The sequence below is a fragment of the Pongo pygmaeus genome, chromosome 16 (assembly GCF_028885625.2).
Source record: "Pongo pygmaeus isolate AG05252 chromosome 16, NHGRI_mPonPyg2-v2.0_pri, whole genome shotgun sequence".
NCBI lineage: Eukaryota > Metazoa > Chordata > Mammalia > Primates > Hominidae > Pongo > Pongo pygmaeus.
The window spans coordinates 57,477,696-57,504,863 of NC_072389.2; the positions used below are offsets into that span (position 1 = coordinate 57,477,696).

General features: G+C 45.6%; 1 protein-coding gene across 3 annotated transcripts in view; it reads right to left on the reverse strand.

Annotated features, from left to right (window-relative positions):
* Nucleotides 1–27,168, reverse strand: part of MYO5C (myosin VC) — a 105,398-nt gene that overhangs the window by 32,723 nt on the left and 45,507 nt on the right. For all 3 annotated transcript variants that reach the window (XM_054450715.2, XM_063652620.1, XM_063652621.1), the window contains exons 15-30: nucleotides 25,981–26,115; nucleotides 25,440–25,537; nucleotides 24,482–24,568; nucleotides 23,880–23,991; nucleotides 22,882–23,093; nucleotides 20,580–20,745; nucleotides 18,304–18,450; nucleotides 16,064–16,228; nucleotides 14,359–14,452; nucleotides 11,630–11,693; nucleotides 8,287–8,467; nucleotides 4,569–4,662; nucleotides 4,204–4,267; nucleotides 4,030–4,110; nucleotides 2,673–2,853; nucleotides 315–408 (exon numbers count right to left, since the gene is read on the reverse strand). In XM_054450715.2, the coding sequence (XP_054306690.1) occupies nucleotides 315–408; nucleotides 2,673–2,853; nucleotides 4,030–4,110; nucleotides 4,204–4,267; nucleotides 4,569–4,662; nucleotides 8,287–8,467; nucleotides 11,630–11,693; nucleotides 14,359–14,452; nucleotides 16,064–16,228; nucleotides 18,304–18,450; nucleotides 20,580–20,745; nucleotides 22,882–23,093; nucleotides 23,880–23,991; nucleotides 24,482–24,568; nucleotides 25,440–25,537; nucleotides 25,981–26,115 (1,975 nt within the window). The remainder of the gene's footprint in view (nucleotides 1–314; nucleotides 409–2,672; nucleotides 2,854–4,029; nucleotides 4,111–4,203; nucleotides 4,268–4,568; nucleotides 4,663–8,286; nucleotides 8,468–11,629; nucleotides 11,694–14,358; nucleotides 14,453–16,063; nucleotides 16,229–18,303; nucleotides 18,451–20,579; nucleotides 20,746–22,881; nucleotides 23,094–23,879; nucleotides 23,992–24,481; nucleotides 24,569–25,439; nucleotides 25,538–25,980; nucleotides 26,116–27,168) is intronic.

The following is a 27,168-nucleotide window of genomic DNA, read 5'->3' on the forward strand; positions in this document are numbered from 1 at the left end:
TGTAGAGATGAGGTCTCATCATATTGCCCAGACTGGTCTCAAACTCTAACTCCTGGCCTTAAATGATCCACCCATCACCGCTTCCCAAAGTGCTGGGATTATAGGTGTAAGCCACTGCACTCAGCCTGCACCTCCTTTAAATGTCCTACATACCTTCCCATATCTTTCAACTAGCCCCGTTCTCACATTTGTCACCTGCCCAGCCCCTTAGAGAACCAGAGTTTAAAACCCCTGAGTACAAGGACATTTCAATATCATTTCCTGGGGTACAGGAAACCGTTTTCTAAAAGAAGGTTCATGAGGGTTTCAGTTACCTTTCATTTTCTCAGTTTGTTCACTCAGGCGGATTTCAAGATCTTGCTTCTGCTTCTCCAATTCTGAAATTTGCTGTTTAAAGTCTGGGATCATCTTTAGAGAAGAATTAGAAATATTAGAATATAAAATATTTTGATCTATGAACTTTAAAATCTCAGAAGCAAACTAAACTGTCTTGGTGTTCAGCCTGCGGAACATATAGCTGTGTAAAAGAGCTAGCCATGACATTGGACTGGATTAACATTTTTTTTTAACCTCAAAACCTATATAGTCTCAGGAAACACCAGTATGCTCAGAGGAAGCAGTACTCACACAGCTACGACAGGGAGAGAAGGATGTGTACATGTATAGAAATCCTATGCGGAGTTGAGGGAGGAATTAGGTGAAGAAATGGCAGCCAGCCCCTTTGGTCCAAGCCCAGAGCCATCGTCTCCTCATCTAGGAACAGGAAAAGCCATCTCAAAGGGTCCCACTGCAACTTTTGAATTCAAGGACATGCACTGCTCTGTTAGTGGAGGTCTGGAATCACCCAGTAAGTTTCTCAATCCTTTGTCCCTATCTGTATATTTCTTTAAATGTCCATCGCCTCCACCCCCCAGTTAGGTTAAAACAGGGTTTTTTTCCTTCCCCAAGTTTATAAACACGCTCATTTTAAAACTGAGTGGCTGAGATCCAGGCCTCTGAAGTCTAAATGAAGAATACAGACAGCCCCTGATTTACGATGGCTCAACTTACTATTTTTCGAGTTTGTGATGGTGTGAAAGTGATATGCATTTAGTAGAAACCATACTTCAAGTACCCATTCAACCACTCTGTGTTTCACTTTCAGTATAGTATTTGATAAATTACATGAGATATTCAACACTTTATTATAAAAATAGGCTTTGTGTTAGATGATTTTGCCCAAGTGCAGGCTAACGTAAGCATTCTGAGCACGTTTAAGGCAGGCTGGGCTAAGCTACGATGCTTGGTAGGTTAGGTGTATTATATGCATTTTCAACTTACAATACAATACTTCCAACATACGATGGGTTTATTGGGACATAGCCCCATGGTAAGCTGAGGAGCATCTGTACTTGTTTGATTGTGCAATTGGGTCTCACTGCAAATTCCTCATTAAAGTTTCATCCAAGGAATAAACAAAGATGTAAAGGTCCCCCACTACCGTTCCCGGTGTCCACCCCTGGTCCTCAACTGCTGCTACAGCCCCGAGATTTCCTAACACTCCCAGTTTAGGGAGGGGAGGGGGTAGTAAGGAAGTAGGGGAGCAGCAGTGAGGCGGGACAAGAATGCTGTGAGAGCGGGGTGTCCTGGAAGCCAAGAGAACAAGGTGGAGAGGGCAAGATTAGCATCGCCAGAGGTTGCTGAGACACTGGGTTAAGATGAGGGTGCAAAAGAACCCTTAGTGCTCAGCTCCGTGCAGGCAGAGTCAGCCAGTGGTGGGGGCACACGACAGAATGGTGTGGTGGGCAGTGAATGGGAGGTGTGCGGAGGGAGTATGCCTAGAGGGTCTTTGTAACTCCCCAAAGAAATGGGTGATGGCCACAGGAGTGTGGGGTTAAGACAGAGATGGCTTTTTGAGTGAGGAGATTCCTAAAGCATTTCTCCAGGCCAGTAGGCATGAGTTGGAAGAAAGAATGAGACAAATGCAGTGGCTAGGAATGCACGTCATGGAAGAGGAAGCCCTTGAAAAGGTGAGATTTGAAGGCTGGGCATGGTAGCTTATGCCACTTTGGGAGGCCGAGGCAGGCAGATCACGAGGTCAGGAGTTTGAGACTAGCCTTGCCCACATAGTGAAACCCTGTCTCTACTAAAAATGCAAAATTAGCTGAGCGTGGTGGTGGGCGCCTGTAATCCCAGCTACTCAGGAGGCTGAGGCAGGAGAATTGCTTGAACCTGGGAGGCGGAGGTTGCAGTGAACTGAGATCACGCCATTGCACTCCAGCCTGGGCAATAGAGTGAGACTTCATCTCCAAAAAAAAAAAGGTGAGATTTCAGGCATGAGGACTGGCCTTCTGACTAACTCCTGTCTCAAGAGCTACCCTTCAATTTTGTGGTCACTTTCCCAGGGGTTAGGGCTTGATTTAAATATACAGACTTTAAAACATACACACTTACGCACACACACACAGTCACAGCACCTGCAGCCATCCTGTGGTGAATACACACACTCTTATATCAGAGTGCTCTCTGGTCTGCAGTCATTTTATAGTTTAATCACCAGACCGAGTTATTTCACTTCTGGAAAAAGTAATTTATATCCACTCTTTTACTGCCAAGAAACTGAATTTGACTCCACTGACAAAGAACATCTCTAGTATGATGGCCACGACTGGGGCCCCTGGCTGAGACCATACCATGTTCTCTGATGTTAGCCTGGTAACTTCATGACGGATGCTTTCATTGATGTCATTTTCTTCTCTGAATAACTTCTGCAGGTGGTTGATTTCTTGACTTAGATGCACCACTTTGAAGTTCAAAGCTTCAATCTCCTTTTCATAGCAATCCTTCTGAGACTGGAAATGGCTCTCCAAAACACTATTAAAGGAGGGGTCGAGAAATAAACCACATGGCCTTTGTTCTGCTGTACGTACTGCTGGGAGGCAGTTATGAAGACCCACAACAAGAGCCGTGCACGAAGTACATCAGGTTTACTTATGCACTCATGGTTACAGGCTACAGAATCAGGAATGCCTAATTGTAAAATCTTCTAGCTAGTTAGGAAGCATTATGTGGGGGTTAACATGTAGTTAACAATGAAGAAAATTTTAGAAGTTATTATATTTTACACTCTTAATAGTTTAAAAAATACTGGCCAGATGCAGTGGCTCACGCCTGTAATCCCAGGATTTTGGGAGGCCAAGGTGGGCGGATCACTTGAGGTCAGGAGTTTGAGACCAGCCTAGACAACATGGTGAAACCCCGTCTCTACTAAAAATACAAAAATGAGCCAGGTGTGGTAGCGCATGCCTGTAGTTCCAGCTACTTGGGAGGCTGAGGCACGAAAATTGCTTGAAACCTGGAGGTGGAGGTTGCGGTGAGCCGAGATCTTGCCACTGCACTCCAGCCTGGGTGACAGAGCAAGACTCCATCTCAAAAACAAAACAAAACAAAACATGTTCTGTATGATACTACACTTGTGGATACGAGTCATTATACATTTGTCAAAACCTACAGAATGTACACCAAGAGTGAACTCTAATGTAAACTATAGACTTTAGGTGACAGTGGCGTGTCAGTGTTGATTCACCAGTCATAGTAAACACATCACTGTGGTTTGGGAAGTTGATAGTGGGGGAGGTTGTGTGTGTGTGGTGACAGGGATATACGGGAACTCTCTGTATTTCTGCTCAACTTTGATGTGAACCTAAAACTGCTGTAAAAAATAAAGTTTATTAATTTAAATAAATGCAGCACATGCCTCAAATTTAAATGTATCTACGTATCTCTGGCAACATTAACTAACTTATTTGATAATCAGTTTTCACTGTATGGGTTATGGGGTTTTTTAACTAGGCATTTTATCCCACAAAGAGATTGCTCTTCATGAATAAGCTAATTACTTACTTCTCAGAAAAATATTTCTAGTGGTTATTCCGTCATTCTACTATAAGGAATTTGTGTATCAATCTATGTAAGGTAAACTTTGGATTTTCCAATTGTCTATTTATTATCTCTGAAAAATAAAGAAGATCCCTGAGGAGAATTTCTAACCGTGTTGCTTTCTTTAGTCCTTCATAAGCAAACCAAAGTTCTCCATCCTCATTTAAATGTTCCAGATCTTCCACAGAGAGCCTGCAAAATAAGGAAGATAAGAAAATCTATCATCTCTGTCATGTTTTACATGTTTACATGTCTTAAAATGTTTGATAATGCAAAAATGATTACCTGCTTCTTACATCTTCAATGTCATAGCTTTCGAGAAGTTGTTTGGTGATCTCTGACATCTTTTCTGAAATTGGAAAGGCAGAGTTGTATACATTACATTTGTGGATGATTTATCTTTTCCCATTCCCTTTCCAGGGCCCAGTTTTCTAGCTTCACAGTCTCCAGCTAAATAACTTACCAGCTATCCAATCAACCAACTAACCAATCTTCCAGGTATTCAACCAACTAGCTATTCAACCTATCAACTAAGCAATCTACCACATGTCCAACCAAATTCATACCAAAGGACACGTTTCCTTAGCAGCGACACAGTTATGATAAATTCAGTCTGCACCCATGGACTAAGAGACTCATATTTTTATTACCTCTCATTTCCCGTTTTTGTGACTGCACATGTTTCTCCACATCTATCTTCTGTGCCTGAAGTAGTTCTATCTCTTTTTCGAACTCAGAGATTGTCTGAATCACAGCAATGATGGAATCAGGTAAAGAAAAAACAACGATTATGCTTTATATAAGACAAAGGGAACACAATTACAGCGTCGCGTGTCTATGCAAGACATCCTCACTGCAGTTTCTTTCTTAGCTAAAATCTTGTAAAACCATCACTGCCCACACAGCTTGGCCTTGAAGCATACTTAGCTATTCAAAATGCCAGATCTAATGGGTTGTATCAGCAGAATTAACTTCCCTGGGCCGGGCATGGTGGCTCACACCTGTAATCCTAGCACTTTGGGAGGCTGAGGCGGGTGGATCACCTGAGGTCAGGAGTTTGAGACCAGCCTGACCAACATGGTAAAACCCCTTCTTTACTAAAAATACAAAAATTAGCTGGGCATGGTGGCAGATGCCCATAATCCTAGCTACTTGGGAGGCTGAGGCAGGAGAATCACTTGCCCAGGAGGCAGAGGTTTTAGTGAGCTGAGACCGCACCATTGCACTCCAGCCTGGGGAACAAGAGTAAAACTCCACCTCAAAAAAAAAAAAAAAAAAAAAAAAAAAAATTAACTGCTCTGTTACATAAAGAAAAAAAAATACCTACTATAAGCTTGGGGTGGGGTGGGACAGGGGGAAGACTGAGAAAGGTAAAATCACAGGGGCTAAAATTCTCTTTTAATGGATAATAAAATATTGAGTGTAAGGACATGGGCAAAGTTGCCACCTTCATAACTGTGGGTTTTGGCTTCAGCTCGGCTTAGATGTGGAGCAGTAGCAGCGACTGGTGAGTCCAGGAGGTCTGGGAGTTAGCTGGCTGTTGGGAAGGAGGTGGCCTGGGCAGCTCTGGTTGTGGTGAAGAGGCAGTATTCTGCCTTTATTCTCCCTTGTGAGCTCAGCTTGAATAAGAATCACAGGTCTGTGCTTTTGCTTTTGTATCTAAGGGAGATATAAGGACTTTCAGGGACAGCAGAGGTGAATAAACTCTCCTTGATATTTTTTCAGTTATCCTGAGTATTTAAGGGCTCCAGCCCCTGTTTCTACAGAGAGTAAGCAGGAGAATCAAACTGATATGTGCTGAGCACTTTACCTAGAAGACCTAATCCTCCTAACATGCCTACGAGGTAAGTAGAGTGACCTTTTCTCAATCAGCTAACAGCAGCTACGTTTAACTGAAGGCTGACTGGCACGTTCAGGGTCACATACCAGGTTTATGACGGACTCAGGACTATCCAAATCCTGAAGGCCATGCTTTTCTTTGCAATGTTTCAGTAAATGTTCCAAGTCAGACTTGCATTTACTTAGGCTTTTAAGACTGACTGTAACACATATAACTTGATGATGATGAGTTATTTTCTTTGAAAACCAGAGTAGGCTGGGCACGGTGGCTCACGCCTGTAATTCCAGCACTTTGGGAGGCTAGTGCGGGTGGATCACCTGAGGTCAGGACTTCAGGACCAGCCTGGCCAACATGGTGAGACCCTGTCTCTACTAAAAATACAAAAAAAAATTAGCCGGGTGTGGTGGCAGATGCCTGTAATTCCAGCTACGTGGGAGGCTGAGGCACGAGATTCGCTTGAACCTGGGAGGCGGGTTGCAGTGAGCCAAGATGGTGCCATTGCACTCCAGCCTGGGTGACAAGAGCAAAACTCTGTCTCAAAAAAACCCCAAAAAACAAAAAACAAAAACCCAGAGTAATTTTTTTTTTTTTTTTTTGAGATGGAGTCTTGCTCTGTCACCCAGGCTGGAGTTCAGTGGTGCAATCTCGGCTCACTGCAACCTCCACCTCCCAGGTTCAAGCGATTCTCCTTCCTCAGCCTCCCGAGTAGCTGGGACTACAGGTGTGTGCTACCTCACCTGGCTAATTTTTTTTTTCTTTTTTTGTATTTCTAGTAGAGACAGGGTTTCACCGTGTTAACTAGGATGGTCTTGATGTCCTGACCTCGTGATCCGCCCACCTCAGTCTCCCAAAGTGCTGGGATTACAGGCCTGAGCCATCGCGCCCAGCCCCAAGTAATCTTAATAGATCACACTGGAGAGTGAACCAGTCTTAGCTACCAAACAGGAAGTGAGTGACATCTACTGGTACCTCTCTGCAAGCGCAGTCTCACAATTTCCTGCATTTAAGATACAGACCTCAGACCTCAGCCAGATGACAGGACTCCCACAGAGTGACTGACATCAGGCTCATGTGGCTGCTAAGAGTGAAGCAGTCACAGGAATGAAAGTGACCCTTCCTGATCATGTGGTCTGACCTTCTACTTTTAAACAATAGGGGACGGGGCCCAGAGAAGACAGACATTTCAGCTGTGGAATTCAGTGGCCACCCGGATGCAATTCCAAAAGCTCTTCTAAACCACGCATGGCTGGTTCATGACAATTACAGAGAATATTTCCATGATCCTACAAATACTCTACTAATATGTATTTCACATATTTAGTAGAAGCTTAAAAGCTTTCCAACTTAATGATGAAATGTCTTACATTTAAGAACATAGGTACACTCAGGTTTAAGTTTTCTGGTAGGGAAACAATTCACTTAAGCCTTGATTGTCCGAGCATGGATCATTACTTCATCCATTCATGCATTTTTCTCAAGAGTTTTTTATTAAATTGCCCAGGAATATTTATATATTTTTAATGATAACTACAGGTAACAATTTTTTTTTTTTTTTGAGATGGAGTCTCGCTCTGTCGCCCAGGCTGGAGTGCAGTGGCGCGATCTCGGCTCACTGCAACCTCCGCCTCCCAGGTTCAAGCAATTCTCCTGCCTCAGCCTCCTGAGTAGCTGGGATTACAGGCACCCGCCACCATGCCCAGCTAATTTTTCTATTTTTAGTAGAGACAGGGTTTCACCATGTTGGTCAGGCTGGTCTAGAACCCCTGACCTCATGATCCACCTGCCTTGGCCTCCCAAAGTGCTGGGATCACAGGCGTGAGCCATCGCGCCCGGCAGGTAACAATATTTTTATGTATGATTATGCAGTTTTAAAAATTCTATGTGATTTTTCCTTCTCAGCTTTATAAAAATTTACTTTAAAAATTCTACCATTAATTGACAATTTATAGCTTTATTGATGTTATAATTTATGAATATAATATGGAATAATTCAAGCTGATTAACGTTATCACCTCAAATACTTGTCACTTTTTGTGGTGAGAACATTTAAGATTTACTCATAGCAATTTTGAATGTACAATATGCTCTTATTAACTACATTCACCACACTGTGCATTGGATAATTGTCTTAGTAAATTTTCTAATAACAGTTTAAATGAAAGATTTTGATAATAAGGTAACTTAACTTTAATGCAGGTGTTTATAGATTTATAGTGATGGATTATATAATAAGGATTCACCTCAATTTACAGTCTAATTTGGGAGTATTCTCTACATCGACATATTTAAATAACTTTACATAAATGTAATTTCAAAAAAGTTAGAAAGTTGACTTTTAAAATATGGAATACAATGATTGCTAAATCAAAGGCAGCCTGGAGGTGCACAGTTGGAAGGACTGAAGGAATCAGGCTCCAGTTGCCTGTGGCCTTTACACAGATGCTTTTAGCTGTCTAATCTGTGGGAACTTGGAATTGCAATCAAATGACATAACCAGAGGGCGGGGCTGAACGTGAGAGCCGCTCTACCTTGACCTGCTTGCTCAGGCGGGCCACTTCGGCCTTCAAGCCATCAGAAGTGACCTGCTCCTCCTCCACCAGGTGTTGGAGTTGCATCTTCTCATCCTTGAGAGCTTTAATTTCTTCTTTCAAAGACTGAATCTGCTTCTCATAGTCTTGTGTTTTCAGTTCAAAACTTTTTTCAAGAAGCCTAGGCAGCAAAAGAAGAAAATAATTTAGAGCTGAGCATAGTGGCTGAAACCTGTAATCCCAGCACTTTGGGAGGCCAAGGCAGGCGGATCCCTTGAGCCCAGGAGTTCGAGACCAGCCTGGGCAACAAGAGAGACCCCTGTCTCCAATAAAAATATAAAAATTAGTCAGGTGTGGTGGTGCACGCCTGTAGTCCCAGCTACCCAGGAGCCTGAGGTGGATGAATCGCTTGAGCCCAGGAGGTCCAGGCTGCAGTGAGCTGAGATCGTGCCACTGCACTTCAACCTGGGTGACAGAGTGAGACCCTCCCCATAACACCCCCTAAAAAAGAAGAAAATAATTTAGAATTGTCTCTACAGTCTTTACTTTGAATTAGAATACATAGTTTTGAAAACAACAGGAGGACACAAGTTAATTAGAACCTACTGTGACAGTTCCAGCAGGTAATGGCCTTATTTGTAGCAAACTGTTTCCTTTTCCCTTAGGTTAAAGGCAACTTCTTATACCTCCTGATCTGAAAGGTATGGCTTTACAGTGATCACGCACAGGGCACACTAGCTAGGGAGGCTGAACTTAAAAGACACACTGGGTTCTGGGGCACTGTATTCCCAACCCCCCGGGTTCCATGAAATCCCCTGGAAGGGCCAGTTTCCTTCAGCGAATACCTTGGCGTGCTCTGCTAACAGTCCTGGCTCCTTCCTCGTTCCAAGGATCCTGCTGAGGGTTTGTTTGATCCTAAAGAATAGAGCTATCTGCTATGTCTAGCCCTTCAAAAATTCTAGAATAAATGGCAGCAAATCCACAGGCCCAAAAGTGCATGTAAATCCAACTGCTCTAGAAGGTTGCTCAATTAAAAATTGATGATTAACTAAGAAAATAATTGAAAAGAGATACATAACCTAGACAAGCCCAACACAGCCCATAGGGGCCCTGAAGCAGTGCCAGGAGCTCTATGAGTTTATTAAATCATTCTACCTGCTGAGCTGTCATTTCAGTTCCTTTTATAACTTGCTTTTATAGCACAAAGGGAAAACTCTGAGAAAGACAGCCACATTCCTAATAAATTTGTTTGATTTCTTTTTTATAGATTTTTTTTTTTTTTGAGATGGAGTTTTGCTCTTTTACCCAGGCTGGAGCGAAGTGGCGCAATCTCAGCTCACTGCAACCTCCGCCCCCTGGGTTCAAGTGATTCTCCTGCCTCAGCCTCCGAAGTAGCTGGGATTGTAAGGTGCCCATCACCACACCCAGCTAATGTTTGTATTTTTAGTAGAGATGGGGTTTTGCCATGTTGGCCACACTGGTCTCAAACTCTTGACCTCAGGTGATCCACCTGCCTTGGCCTCCCAAAGTGCTGGGATTACAGGCGTGAGCACTGCACATAGCCTCTTTTTTCTATAGATATTAACAAACTTTGTTTCCAGGTTTTAAAAAAAAACTACAGTGCTCCCAAGAGACCAGCAAAATGCCTTTGAAAAAGAAAAAGGCAACCAGAAGTCTTCCTTTTTTTTTTTTTTTTTTTGGAGACAAGGTCTCACTCTGTCGCCCAGGCAGGAGTGCAGTGGTGCGATCTCAGCTCATTGCAACCTCCGCCACCCGGTTTCAAGTGATTCTCCTGCCTCAGCCTCCCAAGTAGCTGGGATTACAGGCATCTGCCACCACGCCTGGCTAATTTTTGTATTTTTCGTAGAGACGGTGTTTCACCATGTTGGCCAGCCTGGTCTTAAACTCCTGACCTCAGGTGATCTGCCCACCTCGGCCTCCCAAAGTGCTGGGATTACAGGCATGAGCCAGTACGCCTGGTCCAGAAGTCTTATGTAAAAAGAATCTTAGACCCACAGCCTGAGCTGGTCAGGAGGGTGCCCACAGACTGCAGGCCTCTTGGAGCCTCCTGCGAATTGTGACAGGGGCCAGGAATTCCCCACTTGGCTGACCAGGGACTAAACCAAGCTACAGATGAGTGCTAACGAGGAGGCAGAGCACGGGCCTAAAAAGGGTGAAGAGTTTTACTCCCTTCACTGGCCTGCCTCACCCTGACCCAGTTAGGACTGCAAACAGCCCAAAATGACCTGGCCTCAGCCTGGCTCTCCAAGCCCCCTGCTTGAAATGATCACTCCCAAGTGGTCCCTGCATGTGGATAGATGCCGAGAGCCGAGCTCTTCTCCTCACATTAAAAACTCATCGACAATTATATTTTTCTAGGTAAATGAGTTAATTAGACATATTTAAAAACTGACGGAGGATCATGAAACACTTCATATATTTGTTAACTCCTGGAGCGATTCTGTGATATTCCCTCCTCTCTTTACAATCCTACTTCCTCACCCAGACCCAGGCTGTCCTGCTCACTGCATGGGGAAGTTTTGTATCCTACCACCACAGGCAGCCCTGAGCTTCCTAGCCCCCAAAAGAGATGTTCTATCTCTTTCCAGGACCCTGCCATGCACCCCAACTTTGAGATCTAAAAACCTTTGACTCCTTAAGAGAAGGGAAGCCCAGATTGGAGTCCTTGGAGGTTAGCAAAGGGTTTGCTATTGAGATAGGAAAGGTGGGCTGGTACAGTACAAGGTCAGGCACCTGCCTTAATTTCTGTGAGGTGCATTACTTACCTTATCTTTTGGGATAAAAGACAAACTAACAAGTACAATACGTGGGGAAGGAAGGGAGGGAGGTTTATTTCCTAGGCAAGAATCTTAATTCTTGGATTTGGTGGAAGTTGAAGGTGGTGGTAGTCTCTGAATTTTGCACTGTCTTAGCAATAAAGTAAAAAAAAAAAAAAAAAAAAAGAGAGAAAAGAAAGAAAAGGAGAGGAAGGAGAGGAAGGAAAGGAAGGGAAGGAAGGGAAAGAAAGAAAGAGACAAGGAAGGAAGGAGAGAAAGAAGGAAAGAAAGAAAGAAAGAGGAAAAGAAAGAAAGAAGTTAATTAATTCCTGGTGCTCCACTGTACCCACCCAGCAGAAGCTTTATGGACTACACTAGAATGTGTTCAGCATCTGACAGTACACATTGTGGAACTTAGCTCTCATAAATCTCTAATCTCACTTCCTAAAAACAGTCACACCCCACTTTCTTGTATCTGTGTCTGCTATATGCAAACTGAGATGGAAAATATAAAACAGCACAGACAGAAGAAAGAAAGTAGCTTTAAGGCAAACTAGATTCCATACATTCTTTGTCGTTCTTCCTTTTGTACATCATCAAAGAGCTGCTTGGTGAGGTTGTCCATTTTTTCTGTAAAAAGAGAATGCTTTTTGAGATACGTCTGCCAAATCAATGCCTTGATTGTTTCATGTTATGTTTAAGAAAGTGAGAATGTCAGGACAATCATGTGATGTTTATTATTAACAGGACTTACAATGAGAGTATATATATACAATGAGAGTATATATAGCTCATTTTTTATAAACAAGAAATACAGATAAGGGGGTTTCAAAATAATAATTCTCACAAATTTGTCAGGTTGGAATTATCAATAAATAGTTTCATTTATAGTACTTTTATTGGTCTGTTATTTATTAAAATAGATATATTGGCTTTGAGACAATGAATATTATTAAAAATAAATAGAAACCCTTTGGGAAGAAAATGGTCCATTTGTGACAAGGTTTCTCAGTCTTGGCACTATTGCTACTTTGGGCTGGATAATTCTTTGCTGTGGAGAGGGGGCTGTCCCATGCATTGCAGAATTTTGAGCAGCATCCCTGGCTTCTACCCTCTAGAAGCCAGTAGCACCTCTGCTCCAGTTGTGACAATCCAAATTGTTTCCAGACATTGGCAAATGTCTGGGGGTGAGGTGGCAGCAAAGCTGAGAACCACTCATCTGTGATAACCAAGAAAATAATCAAGTGTCTGTCTTTATCTGGGAAAGAGGAAGTACAAAAAAGGCAGCTGTTAACACTGAAATACAAGAGTCGCGAACACAAAGTCTGCAGGCCGAGCGGCAGGACATTCCATGGCTATGACAACCCCACATTCCCAACACACCCATATGCCACAGGGTCCATCAAAATGGGAGAATGGCAGTGCAGCCCCTCAAACGGTGATGTCCCTATTTGCACTGAGCTGACATCTCATCCTTCAGCTCTACCTCACCTCTGAGCCCCGCACCAGAAGGAGTCCTCGGGGTGCAATGTTGATAGCAATTCTCCAAATTACTTTTTTTTTTTAAGCCAACGGATAGTTTGTCTAACGTAGTGCCAAATGTTTCTGAATCAAAATGACTGCTTCAGAACATTGTAAGGCAGCCAGGAAATACTGGGGAAAATGCTCAAGCTTTAATTTAGAAGCCAACACGTTTTATGTAACTTCAATTTTCAATTAACCAAAAGCATTGGCTTTAATTCTGGTGCTTACCATCTTAGGCCATTTGCAGATGGGCTAAAGAAGCTGCTCGAATGTGATTTACTTCTCAAGAGGAATGGGATTATGTCCATGTTAAGTTAGAATCTCAAAAAGGGGAAACAGCATTTGATAGCATCCCTGGGTCTTAGGTCACAAGCATAGGTAAAGGTTGGTGCTGTTCACAAAACACTGTTTGCCACGTCGGGGGAGGCGCACAGGATAAGCAGTTTATAAATATTACGTTGAAAGTTTTCACGGCCTTTTTGGAAGAGGATGTAAAATTACTCACCCAAACATGACATGGTCTCAGAAACATAATTTTCAGGTTATATTCCTGAGAATTTAAATGCCCTTGTGGGAAATTCTATTTGAAATTAGGGGGGAAAAAACCCAAAACAACCACCCAAGAGGAATGTGCTGTAATAAAAAGGGTGGAGATGAGGAAACCCTTTCCTAACTCAGGTTCAAGGTTTACTCCCGGACCTCTGACATGCTCCTGTTCATCTCTGACACTCACATGGCTTCTGTGCCCACACCAGCAGCCCTACAGAGACAGGGTGGAGGGCACACAGCACCTGGAACGGGAGGGCACGGCCTGCTCCTCGTCAGTGCCTGCACAGCCTTTCCTGCCCCAGTGCCCTGGTGTTAGGCTGTTTACTCCCTCTTCACCAACATTCGCTCCTCCCACTCTCCGCCCTGAACTCCCAGGGCTCTGCGCTCCTCTGGGTCCCATCATATCCACCATTTGCTGGGCTGGAGGTGCGTGTAGAATCCCCAGGCTTGAACCCTCATGTTCCTGCTGCCCCCATGTTGGAGCTCAAGGAAGAGATCCCTAAGCAAGATCACTGAGAGTGGTGATTTAAACTATCTGGTCAGGGACCACCAGGCTCTGTTGCCTGTTGCCTTTTCTGGGGTACAGCAAGTATTGTCAAGTTGAATTTGAGCTGAAAAGCTCAAATGTATAGAGCTAGGCTAAGTGTAGCTGTTCCATACCCCTAAAAGGAAGTGATACCTACTGGTTCCAGGGTCTGCCCTTCATTCAGGGCAGGACAGTAGCAGAGGACATGGGTGTCACTTAGGCTAAGTAACTCTGACAGATCGGAATTTTTTCTGCAAATCTTTGGTGAGCACCAAACATGACTGCAGCACTGCTCTGAGTGTACATCAGGATTACCATAAAGGTTTTCTAAAATTACAGATGTCTGAACCACCTCTGACACCACCACACACCCATGTGCACGCAAAGACACACACACCCATTTCACGATGCAAAAGTCCCGGGCTCATGGTCCAACCATCTGTACTTTGCAAAGGGCCCAGGAGGTTCTGAGGCACAGAAAGGAAACGCTGTGCTGTCTGACAAAAGACAGAAATAAAATAGACAAATCTGCAGGGCAAAGTTACCACGACTTAAATATGGCTATTCCTTGTGAGCAAAAATTGCCTCACTAAAGTGTACACCAGAGACCCCTGGTTCTAAAACTGGTCAACTCCAGTATTGTTTACTGAGTGACTAAATCAGTGAATGTCTAGATTTGTGTCCCCCGAGCTTTACCTTTCAACTCTTCAGTCTTCTCTTGAAGCTTCAGCTGTATTTGTTCTTTCTGTGTTTCCAGTTCTGAATTACGCTTCTGAAGCTTTGCCAATTTCTAGCAGAGGGAAGGGGGAAAAACAAACTTTTTTGAAAACCTCACTTCAAGTTATCACCATTGCCTTTCTTGGCAAAAAGATGTATATTCTTAAATTAGTTTATTTTTTCTCAGCTCCTGTCTATAGATAACAGCGAGCACCAGCCACTGTAAGACGCTGCCATTAGTTTCACATGCAAGAGCTCAACGTGACTTCAAAGGTGACACTATTCACGACCTGGCCAGCAATGACTGAAACAAGGAGAAAGGACACATCCAAGTGCTCCTCAATGTCAAGGACATACCTCTTCCTTTAGCCGAGCTTCTCAATAGCCAGGGGACTTTATATATCGAATATGCTATGATTACACAGTTGATGGCATAAAGGGGATTCACACTTTGCAACTGTTAAGACTCAGGAAGGATGTGTGAGCACAGCAGGATTCCTGTCATTTCAACTTCTCCTGGTGAAGTGTCTGCTGGGCTGGCAGCAGGCCCCGTGGTGCTGACTGATGGTGACTGGCAACTGGCGATGCCCACGGCAGCAGTGTTGGTGCACCCAGCACCGGGTCATGGGGAGGGCAAAGGGATGTCTTCTGGGCCTCCAAGCCACCAACCCTGGGTGCTAGGACTTTGAAAATGCAGCAGAGGCTGGGTACGGTGGCTCACGCCTGTAATCCCTGCACTTTGGGAGGCCAAGCAGGGGTGGATCACTGGAGGTCAGGAGTTCGAGACCAGCTTGGCCAACATGGTGAAATCCCACCTCTACCAAAAATACAAAAAATTAGCCGGGCGTCGTGGCGCATGCCTGTAATCCCAGCTACTCGGGAGGCCGAGGAAGGAGAATTGCTTGAACCTGGAAGGTGGAGGTTGCAGTGAGCCGAGATCGCACCACTGCACTCCAGCCTGGATGACAGAGCAAGACTCTGTCTTAAAAAAAAAAAAAAAACAAACAAAATGCAGCAGAGTGGATGGTAATAAAGATCACCTTCTTAGAACACACTAGCTCACACTTTTGCAGGGACTCACCATAGGCATTTGGCTAAAGTATTTCATCTGATGATTTTATTCTCACGACAATTCTGTCAGTCCTTTTTTGTTATTCTTATTTTTTTATATGAGGAAACTAAAATTCAGAGAGGGTAAGGGACTTTAGCCAAGGCTGCCCAGCCAGACAAAGGCAAGATCTGAATCTAGGGCATCTGGTTTTTATGCTGACTGCTCTTCTCACTACACCAGAGATGAAAACCCTACCCTAGCTTTGCATCGCTGTTCAGGGGAAGACATTTCCAGGGCATAGACCTTAAGGACAAGTGATAGGAAACCAAGGTCATCCTGGAAGAAAGGGAAGCAGCCAGCCAGGGCTCTTTGGGCCTGTCATCATTTTGCAAAACTTGAAAGAAAGAGAAAACCTATGTTGCATTTCTCTCATTATTAACCTCCTCCCTTCTCCTAGACTGTAATCCTCTGATCTCGCTTTTCCTAAAAGGTAGGCTCCCTTTGGTAACGGAAGTTGATAGCAAAATCTGATTTGCTCTGCAGAAATCCACTTCATAGGAAAAGCCTGCAGCGCTCATCTTTTCCACAGAGAGTCTGTGTATTTCCATCCCATCTCACACGCCCGCAGCTGACCTCTTCCACAGCATCCCTGTATCTCTTCCCCTTCTCCTCGTAATTTCGCCTGTGAGTGGCTGCTCTTTCTAGTTCTGCTTCCAGCTTCTGAATCTTTTCCACATCCCCAGCTCGAAGAGCAGCCAGGCTGGTCAGCTTCTCCACCAGCCCATGGTTTTCTTTGTTCTAGAGAAAAGAAAATTCAGATGTTTAGAGGTTTATCCAAACAAAGATGCTGTTCCATTTAATTCTTATAGCCTTTGACACAGCATCCAAATTTGAGAGGTTGCTTTACACTGATCACACTTATCACTGCACTGACATTTGTTAGCATCTTCTTTGTGGTGAAACAGTATGGCAGATTGTGCTGGGTACACATCTTCCCAAACTGGTGGCTATTTTAATGTGGGAAGTTTCCAATTCTGGAAAACCAGGACAACCCTAGTGTTATGAACTGTGCCCCCCCAAAATTCATTTGTTGAAGTCCTAACCCCTGAATTTAGGAATATCACTGTTTTGAAGACAGGGTCTTTAGAGAGGGAATTATGGTAAAACCAGCCCTCAGGGTGAGCCCTAGTCCAATAAGATTGGCGTCCTTAGAAGAAAAGGGGATTAAGACACAGACACAGGCATGGAGGGATGATCATGTGAAGACAGAGGGAGGTGGCAGCCATCTACAAGCTAAGGAGAGAGGCCTCAGAAGAAACCAACCCTGTCAAAACCTTGCTATGGGACCTCCAGCCTCCAAAACTGTAAGACAGTAAACTTCTGTTGTTTAAGCCACCCAGTCAGTGACACTTTGCTATGACAGTCCTAGCAAACTAACACACCTAGGACAGAGCTCAGGCAGCATCGGGACTCCCACCAGGCACTGCTCCTGGCCGGCCGCGGCTATTTTTAAGTGCTATTCTGCACAAGCTTTGTAGCATGCAGGCTTGTTACACAACAGCACAATGAGGGAAACCCCACCAGACGCCAAGTCTATTTGTTCACCCACTCACCCTTTCATTCAGGACCCCTATGATATAGCTTAAGGCTAAGTTTAAAGCTCACCTTAGGAGAGCCTGAGGATTAGTGGAAACAGGCCTGGGAGTGAGTTTTACGGATCTGGACACTGTGTGTTCCATAGCCCTCCCCACCAGCTGAGAGCATATGGATGTTTCTTTTCTTCTCTTTTCTTTTTTGTTTGTTTTTTGAGATGGAGTCTCAGTCTCTGTTGCCCAGGCTGGAGTGCAGTGGCGTGATCTCAGCTCACTGCAAGCTCCGCCTCCCAGGTTCACGACATTCTCCTGCCTCAGCCTCCTGAGTAGCTGGGACTACAGGCGCCTACCACCACGCCTGGCTAATTTTTTGTATTTTTAGTAGAGACGGGGTTTCACCATGTTAGCCAGGATGGTCTCGATCTCCTGACCTCGTGATCCACCCGCCTCAGCCTCCCAAAGTGCTGGGATTACAGGCATGAGCCACCGCGCCCAGCTGGATGTTTCTTTTCTTTTGTTTTTTTCTGAGATGGAGTTTTGCTCTTGTTGCCCAGGCTGGAATGCAGTGGCGCCATCTTGGCTTACCGCAACCTCTGCCTCCCAGGTTCAAGCGATTCTCTTGCCTCAGCCTCCAGAGTAGCTGGGATTACAGGCATGCATCACCACGCCCGGCTAATTTTGTATTTTTAGTAGAGATGAGATTTCGCAATGTTGGTCAGGCTGGTCTCGAAGTCCCAACCACAGGTGATCCGCCCCCCATGGCCTCCCAAAGTGCTGGGATTACAGGTGTGAGCTACCACGCCCAGCCTTGGATGTTTCTTTTCATACCAGTGGGAATGGTATGGGGAATCTTCCCAAACTAGGCAGGGCTGCAGCTAGACCCTAAGGCACCTGTGGGAAAATTAGAAATGGCAGCTCCTCTGAGCTGATGTCATCCCAAGGCAGCACGCTTGGCATGTGGACAGCATCTTTGAGCAAATTAGGAGGTACCTTTGCCTCAAGGCAACACAGCTTCACACACGGACACCTGCCTTGGCAAGTGGAGCCAGGCTGGATCTCAGCCCCACCTGCCCTCTGAGGTAGCACACTTGTGCAGTACACAACCTAACCACCATAGCGACCCTTTACAGTGTACTTCTGTTTCCTAGCTCAGGTGGTCCACGTAAACTGAACCTCCTAACATGGGCATAAATTTTAATAGCACAGCTAAGGAACTGCTCCAGAACAAACTACAGCCATGTAAGAAAAAGTAAATGTAAAAGACACACTATGAGCACTTACTTGATCTTCCAGCTTTTTCTGCAAACGCTGGACCCTGTAAGTAAGCTGAATATTAAGCACGAATCGTCGGATACTCTGGAATCTGCGTCTGGCCAGCCACGCCCGTGCGTATTTCTGCAGGATTACAGCCTTGTGTTCCTCCAGCATCTTTAAAACAAGGTTTTGTGAAACATAAACTGGATCCCAACTGCTTCTCTAACCAACTCCTCCAACACTGGAAGATGCAACTACCACAGTGTAGAAAATGAGTTTCTTCTTGTCAACCTGCAGAGACGTATTACACCTAGACTTTTCAAACAATAACCAAATCCTACCTGTAGCAGGTGTGTATGAACAGACACTCTCATTCTAGAACCCCCTGTCTCCAGGAAGGTCTTTATGCAGAAAAACAGTCTTACTATTGTTGGTAAAAAATGGTATGAGAAACCCGTGTCCCAAGAAATTGGTCTCTGCCATAACTTTCCTTTTTTCTTTTCTTTTTCTTTTTTTTTTTGGAGAGACTAGTTATTTCAAAAAGATACTTGTCATATTCAGCATCAAAACAGTTGCACTAGGGCTGGGCCTATGGCTCACACCGTAATCCCAGTGCTTTGGGAGGCCCAGGAGGGAAGATCGCTTGAGGCCAGGAGTTCAAGACCAGCCTAGGCAACATAGCAATACCTCATCTCTACAAAAAAATTTTAAAAATTAGCCAGGTGTGGTGGCACGTACCTGTAGTCCTAGCTACTCAGGAGGCTGAGGCATGAGGATCCCTTTAGCCTAGGAGCTCAAGACCAGCCTTGGCAACATAGAGACTCATTCTCTACCAAAAAAAAAAAAAAAAAAATTAGCTGGGCATGGTGGCTCACGCCTGTGGTCCCAGCTACTCAGGAGGCCGAGATGGAAGGATTGCTTAAACCTGGGAGGCTGAGACTGCAGTGAGCCATGATTGTGCCACTGCACTCCAGCCTGGGCAACTGAGTGAGACCTTGTCTCAAAAATAAATAAATAAATAAATTTTTTTAAAAAGGTGATTCCAGGAGTTAGCCAGAACGAAACCCCCCAAAATATACTGTTCAGGTTTTCAGCTTTAAAGTATCTTTGGACAACTTTACTTTTTCATCAGAAGTGACCGAATTAAGATTGTGAAATCTCTAAGACCAAACTTTTGTCCTATCTCAACCCCTTTCCCATCCACTAACAGGATGGATCATGCACCCCTTATGTTGAAGTGAACACTTATTGCTTTCTGGCCTCCTTGAAAGAAAGAAAATTATTTTTTTGCCATATGAAACTCATCTCATCACCCTTTTCTGAGTCTAAAGCTGCTGCCTCTAAAAGAGCCATCTCATTGTGCTTTGTATTAGTCAGTGCTGGAGAAATCTTGAAGAGCTTATGTAGAAAACTTGTTCAATTTCATATTACTTTGAATTTGTTTCTTTGGAGTTGGACACCCTGGACATCCCATCTGGCTGGGAGAGCTCTCTACAGTCTGTGGGGTGGCAGTGTGCTAATGTTTTTTTTTTTTTTTTTTTTTTTGAGACGGAGTCTCCCTCTGTCGCCCAGGCTGGAGTGCAGTGGTGCAGTCTCGGCTCACTGCAAGCTCCGCCTCCCGGGTTCACGCCATTCTGCCTCAGCCTCCCGAGTAGCTGGGACTACAGGTGCCCGCCACCAAACTGGCTAATTTTTTGTATTTTTAGTAGAGACGGGGTTTCACTGTGTTAGCCAGGATGGTCTCGATCTCCTGACCTCATGATCCACTCGCCTCGGCCTCCCAAAGTGCTGGGATTACAGGTGTGAGCCACCGTGCCCAGCCAGTGTGCTGATCTTTTAAAGTTTCTTTCCCCAACCCAGTCTCTGCTTTAGGTGAGGTCTGTTAGGTGTACATCCTGTCTGTTAGGTGCACATTATTGGCTTAAAATGTACTTTCCTTTGGTGTGGTCTCTTTGGGGCCAACTGGGAGAAAGAGAAACCAACAGTGCAACTCTTGTGTGTGCGTGTGTGTGTGTGAGACAGGGTCTCCCTCTGTCGCCCACGCAGGCTGGAGTGCACTGCCATGATCATAGCTCCCTGCAGCCTCGAACTCCTGGGCTCAAGGAACCCTCCCATTTCAGCAACCTGAGTAGTTGGGACTACAGGCATGAGCCACAGCACCTGGAAGAATCTCCTTTCTGGCTTGGCTGACACTTTGTACAAAGTGAGGTTGCCCATAGTGGAGTCTTTCCCTGGGCCCTGTTTTGTTCTCAGTAGGGAAGGCCCGTACACCCTCCCTTCCTCTAGACAGAGGTTGGCCTTACCTTTCGATACCTCCTCCTTGCCAGGAATCCTCGGGTGTACGCCTGCATGGTGATGGTGGCCACACGAATCAGCTGATACAGGTTGCGAACAAGATACCCACGGCAGTGCTTCTGAATGATTATGGCTGCCCAGGCTTCTTTTAAGGCCACTGCAGTAATAGCTTTCCTTGGTAAACAAGGATGAAGAGTGAGTCTGTTATCCACAGAGCATCAACTTCCATAACACAGCTGCAAGCTTGGCTAGCATGTGTTTATAAGGAAGGTTCAAATATTTTGCACCTCTCCACATTAAACTCTGTGGGCGGTTTATTCTAATGCCTACTTGAGGCCAGTCCCCAGTTCCCTGTCCTTGAGGAACCACATGGGAACTTTCACTCTTTTCATTCAGGCCAGTCGATTCACCTCCACTCAGGTACCCAGAGAGACCATGATGAGACTGTGCACTGGTGCTGCACTTGCTCATTCATGTACTATTTACATATCCCCCATGGCTGCTTTCATGACACAGCAGCAGGAGAGACTGCAAGCCCCCAATGCCTTAAATAGTTATCATCTGGTCCTTTATAGAAAAAGTTTGCTGCCCCTGTCTAAATGACTAGAGGTGAAGATAATGTCCTTACCTTTACAGTTTACAACCTCATGTACAGAAAGACTAATAAATGGCCAAGAAAGAGGAAAAATAAAATACCACCTAACCAGATCTGTAAGTGAGAGGGGAAAAAAACACTTATTCTGCTTGGGGAAAGCGGATATGTGAGCCAGCCCCCAGTGCAGTAGGATGTCTGTACACAGTGAAGGCTGGAAAAGGCTTTCAGGATGAGGGACCAGCATGAGTAAAGGCATGGAGGCCCTGCAGTGCCTGAAATACTCAGAAAAGGAGTTTGTTTGGAATCACTAAAATAAGATGGATGAAGAAAATTAGACATCAATGAGGTTAGAAAAATAGATGTGCACCATTTGTTATTTTAAAAACATATTTGTTGAACACCTTCTATGACAGCCACCATGCTAAGTCTCGGTATGAATGACCAGACAAGTGTGGCCCCTGCCCTCATGGAGCTTCCATTCTTATGAATGCACCCAGGCTACGGAGGGCTTTGAATATCATGTCAGAGACTGAATGCTATTCTGTAGGAAACACGGGCCTTAAAGGCAGGTGCAGGGCAGTGGCTCAATCAGGCTCTGATGTAGGAAGATGGGAAGGAGGTAGGAGGTGGAGCACGGTGCCATCAGAGTGCAAGGCAGGTGATGCCATGAGCCTAAACTGGGGGCAGGAGTGGGATGGAATGAATGGGATAGGCAAGAGGCCAGCAGGGCAGGATGATCAGGCCCTGGTGAGCCCCAAATGGGAAGGGAGCGTGGCCTTGGCAGGGAAGATAACTGTGGTTTCCTTCCCCAAAGACTGCTGTTATCAACTGGGCCCAGAAGCACAGGAGTGCAAGCCAGCCCAGCTGTGTGATCCATGCCACACCACACACATGCAGAGAAGGCCAGATGCTGCCACAGTTCAGCCTCCAGCTCAGGAAGAAGTCAAGCTTGCAGACGCAGCCTGACCCTAAACACTAGCCTTCTCAAGCATCCTCACAGCATCCCAAGGAAGGGGCAGGGCAGGCAGGGAGAAACGCAAAGTTTATCTAGGGGCACCCTGGTCTCGTGCTTTCCAGCAGGTACACCAAAGCCCTGGAAGTCCCGGAATGACCGTGGTCCTTCAGTGGGCTGGCAGGGTTGTGTGGACTCTCAGGACCCCTCGAGGCAGATGGGATCAGCGCAGCTGGTGGACCACCCTCCCTTCAGCCCTTGGCTTGGCTGGGGCTGCTGTGGTCTTCCTGCTCAGGGGTTCTGCGATTGGTTTGCTGCCAGGCCTTGCCAGGGACCCCCTCTGCCATGGTGCACCCCACCTGTTGCTGGCAGGCTGGTCGCTATTCTTGACATCTGTCCTTTGGATCTTCACTAGGGCCTTGCTGGTCTTAGGCATTTTCAGTTCCCACAGGAAAGGGGCCCCGGGCCTCTCCCTGAGCTTCCGGAACCCTGACTCTCCTTAGTAACACTCTCACCAGGGCTTCCTCCCTGCAGGGCCCTGGGTGTCGGCTCATCACACAGACGCCAGGCAGAGCCAGCACTACCTGCCCCTGAGAGACAGACCTTTCTTGCCCTAATGCTCACGACCACAAAGGGGACCCATGCACGCCTGCACCCTGGGTCACAGGAGAAAGGTCCCTTGTCCTTGATGGGTCCTCCCCACCGGAGATGATCAGCACAGAAAGCCCCACAGTTCCACATGTGTTCCTTGATTCCAACATACCTCACAGTTCGCTGACCCCGGAAGTACTGCTGGATTATCAGGGCGGCTCGTCTCTCTCGGAGGAATTTTTTCCTCTGGAGCCAGCCACGCATGTGCTTTTGTATCATAACACAACTCTGCCTCAGTTTATCCAATCGAAGTTTCTCTAAATAAGCCACTTGTCCTGCTCTGAAGAAAATTTTGGTTTTACCAAACTGGTACTGATTAGAATCCTGGAAGAGAAAAAATGATATAGTTAGAATTAAAATCTGTCAGATTTTCTATAGTACAGTATTTGGGAAAGACCTTTAGGGATTCAAAGGTGCCAGAAATATTGTGATTTTGACATTTAAGGCAGAAAAACTCACATCATGATCTAGAAATGTATACTTTGAGTTGTTTGTTTAAAATTACCCTGGAGGAAGAAATGGGACTTAGGCTGAGGAATCCATCTGTGGGTGAGAAGGGGAGAGTGTCACTTGCGGTGATTCTCAGTTGGGCTGCCAGAGAACCTCAGCCACTCTCTCATGGTCTCCACATTGGAGGAGAAGAAACTGGGGAAGTTTGGTTTTCTGTCTCCATTTTGGATTCTCTTCACCATCCCCTTTGCTGGACCTTGTAACTCCCCATCTCTTTCCCATCACAACTCATCGCTGCAGCAATGATGCCAGTCCACACAAGGCACCATGCCTGGAGCCCACGTGGCTTGGTGACAACCCCAGTTGACCATATCCTATAGGCCTGGTCCACAGAGGACTGGGTTAGATTGTGGGAGAGCAAAGCAGGATACGAGGACACTGGGGAGGCCAGAGTTCGGATGTGGGTCCCTAACGGGGACTCATGGCCCAGTGAGCGCTGTGCTATAGTCTCTTCAGTAGACAAATGCTCGGGGCACATTTTCTTTCCTTTCAGGTGTTCATGATTACAGTCCTGAGCGTCCGAGACAAAGATGACACAGCATGTTTGGGAGATGTGCTTCCAGGAAGGAGACCATGATCCCAGGAAGTGGGGAAACTGACCTGGATGAGTCTGTGTAAAACCGCCTTGCACACCTCCTTTTTATCGCTGAAGGAAAGCTCTTGCTTGGTCATGAGAATGCCGTAGCGACTGTAGAACTCGATGTGTGTCCACCTGGAAAATCAAAGGGGATCAAAGCCAGGAGTGTCAGAGGAAGCACATCGTGTCTGGGGACTCCACTGCCTTACCTGCCACTGTTGTCATAGGCCCGGGGTGGTGGAATCTGTCCTGAGGATAAAGGCACTGATCTTTGATACCCTGCCTGCCTGGGACACTACCAAGACCACCCTGAGCACACCTGTCTGCCCCAGCAATTGTGCTCTTTCTCCCACTCAGCGTCTTCCCCAGTACATGGGGGAGGCAGTGGGGCCGCCACCAGCAGCCGAGATGCAGTGATGGGGTAAGGAGGTGGTGGTGGCCTCCGTCCCCCACAAAGCCTATTTCTCACCCTCTTCTGGACTTCCACAGGGCAGTGGGAAAATCTTGGGGGCACTTTACAGAAGCCAAAAGTATGTGACAAAAATCATGGCAGCCATGTCTTTGGTTCTCAGTATAGCTCTGATGTCAGGTACTTTTCCCTCCAAGACAAGGACGGACAACATACCTGGAAGGGTAGCTCTGTGCACTAATGCGAATCGTTTCTAAAACGCCACAGGCTCGCAGCTGCTGAACAATTCTTTTGGAGTCAAATCTTTAAAAAGACAATGTTATTATGTGTTAAGGCATCGTAATTGCTCAACATGCCCATAAACAGACACAGCAGACCTGGCTAGACTGTGACCCTATGCCAGGTACCCGGCAGATACTTAATATGTTTCTATTGCATGACCAAGAAAAATAGCACCTCTGCAAAACAGTCCAGAAAGGTGCAGTGGGATATAGAGAAAGGAGCAGCTGACTCTGATGGAGATGGCAGGGAGAAGACCTTGGGGGGACTGGCCTTTGAGTTGAGCTTCAAACGACAACCAGGTGGAAAGAAATATGCTAGCTCGCCTGGCCCAAGCACCCACTGATGCTTGAATTTCCTCTACAGAACACCCAACAGGTAGCTCTGCAGCTTAGGTCTCACCCATCTGGTGACCCACAGACACACTCACCACCTCCAGACAGCTCATCCCCCTTTAGGCACCTCTTTCAGCTCTAGTAAGCTACAAGGGACTCGTTACACCTTATATTTACAAGCTTTGGGTCTCCTCCATGGGTCCCAGAGAACAAGAATAATGCCTCATGCCGTCATGTGTGAGGACAAATGTTCTGACCTTCTATGACCTTCTGCAAACACACATACTCATTCTTCTTTTAATCAAGTAAAAGGTTCAAGTTGCAAAAACTTTAGTTGTAGAAGATTCTTTCAAATCTAGCCCTTTTGCTTAGCCCTGGAGATGAGGGGGTTTAACCAGAGGGGCTGAGCTAACATTTTATGTAAAGGGCAGCATTGTTCTGAATCGTTAAAAAAACCCAGAAACAGGGTAAATCTCCAGACAATTGGAAGCAAATTCTCCAACTTTATGGCAGAAACTGCCTCCCCACGTCTTCACTGTGTGTTGCATAAGAACACTTACTCAAAGGGTAACTTCTCATCATTTGGCTTGATGCATCGAACGTAGTGGGGCGTCGTCGCATTGAGCGTCTCCATGAGCAAGTACAGAGAGCTGCGGAACTAGGAAACAAAGCTACAGATCAAACATGGCTCTGAAATAATTTACTGCTTACATCATGGTAAAAAGCAGCCCAACCTTGTTAAGTTACTCAATAGGAAGAAAAGTTAACCTCATGCATAAACACCTATTATGAAAGGTTTCAGTCCACGACTGTGGTTTATCAGCATGTCCTACTGTTGTGGACAGAACACTAATACTCCCAGACAGCAGAGAACTGAATAAAGCATGTTATTGTGCAAAAGCGTGGTTTGCTCCAGTGTGTGCTGCCTTGGAAGTGGAAGAATGACAACGATGAACTTTTTGCAGTGGAGTCCATGTTAGATTGGAAGAGCCCCAGCGTATGTCCATGTCCAGGCCTGGAATCTGGGTCCTCTGAGTGCCCTGGCTCCCCAGGGCCTGGCTCTGCCTTTAGACCCCTCACTCTCAAACACCTTCTCAGTACCTTGCTCCCAACTGTGGTCCGGAAATGCTTGCTGTTTGGCTTGATGACTTGCTTTGCAGATTTAACTGTAATCATTGAACCAAAAGGAGAAGGAGGAGCTGGATTTTCTTGAAAAAAGTTGGCGCAGAGATGAAACTGGAAGGAACAGAGACAATCTCAATGTCCAAAAGCAACTGCCCACAGTCCTCACTCATACAAGCCACGTAAATGGTGACAACAACTCAGCTAAACTAGTGGGTGGTGAACAACCTCACCAACGTCTACAGCCAAATCTCAATTCCACAAGAGGATCGTCTTCCCTAGGGATGGCCCATGACTTCTTTCCCAAGAATGGGAACAGAGAAGAAAAGCGTGTAAATGTCTGTATGTGGGTATCACTCTAAGTGTCAGAAAGTGGAAACATCTACTAATTCTCACCTCCGTGCCTGGTTCACACTGTGTCTCCACCTGCAGTCTCCTCCTTCCTACTCCACATTCTCATCCCTGCAGATCCAAACCCTACCCAGGAATCTCTTAAAATGTTTTCCAGCCCCACCCCCTTCGCAATGAATGAATTAATTCCAACTTCTCTGAACCGTCTTCATCTTGTATTTGTACCTCGTTTAAAGCACTTACTACCTTCTGCTTTGTATCAGTTATTTCTTTAAATGTCTTATCTTCTCTCAGAGTGAACTTCATATTTTGTTTTGTTTTGTTTTGAGACAGGGTCTTGCTCTAAGAGTGCAGTGGTGCAATCATGGCTCACTGCAGCCTCTATCTCCCAGGGCCAAGCAGTTTTCCCCACCTCAGCCTCCCAAGTAGCTGGGACTACAGGCACGTCACCACTCCCTGCTAATTTTTTTTATATTTTTAGAAGAGACAGGGTCTCGCCTTTTTGGCCAGGCTGGTCTCAAACTTCTGGCCTCAAGCAATCCACCCGCCTCCGCCTCCCAAAGTGTTGGGATTACAGGCGTGAGCCACCACGTCTGGCTGGAACTGTGATTCTTTAATGGTTCTATTAGCTGTCCTTCCTGTCATCTGCATGTTTGATTTCTGATTTTGCATATAGTAGAGATTTACGGTAGTTATCTTTTTGTATCTGTGAGCTACAACTTACCACTGTCCAGAGAGTTCACACGCACACACACACACACGCACTCTCTCTCTCCTTACTCTTTCCTTATATACATCTAGATCCATGTCAATTAT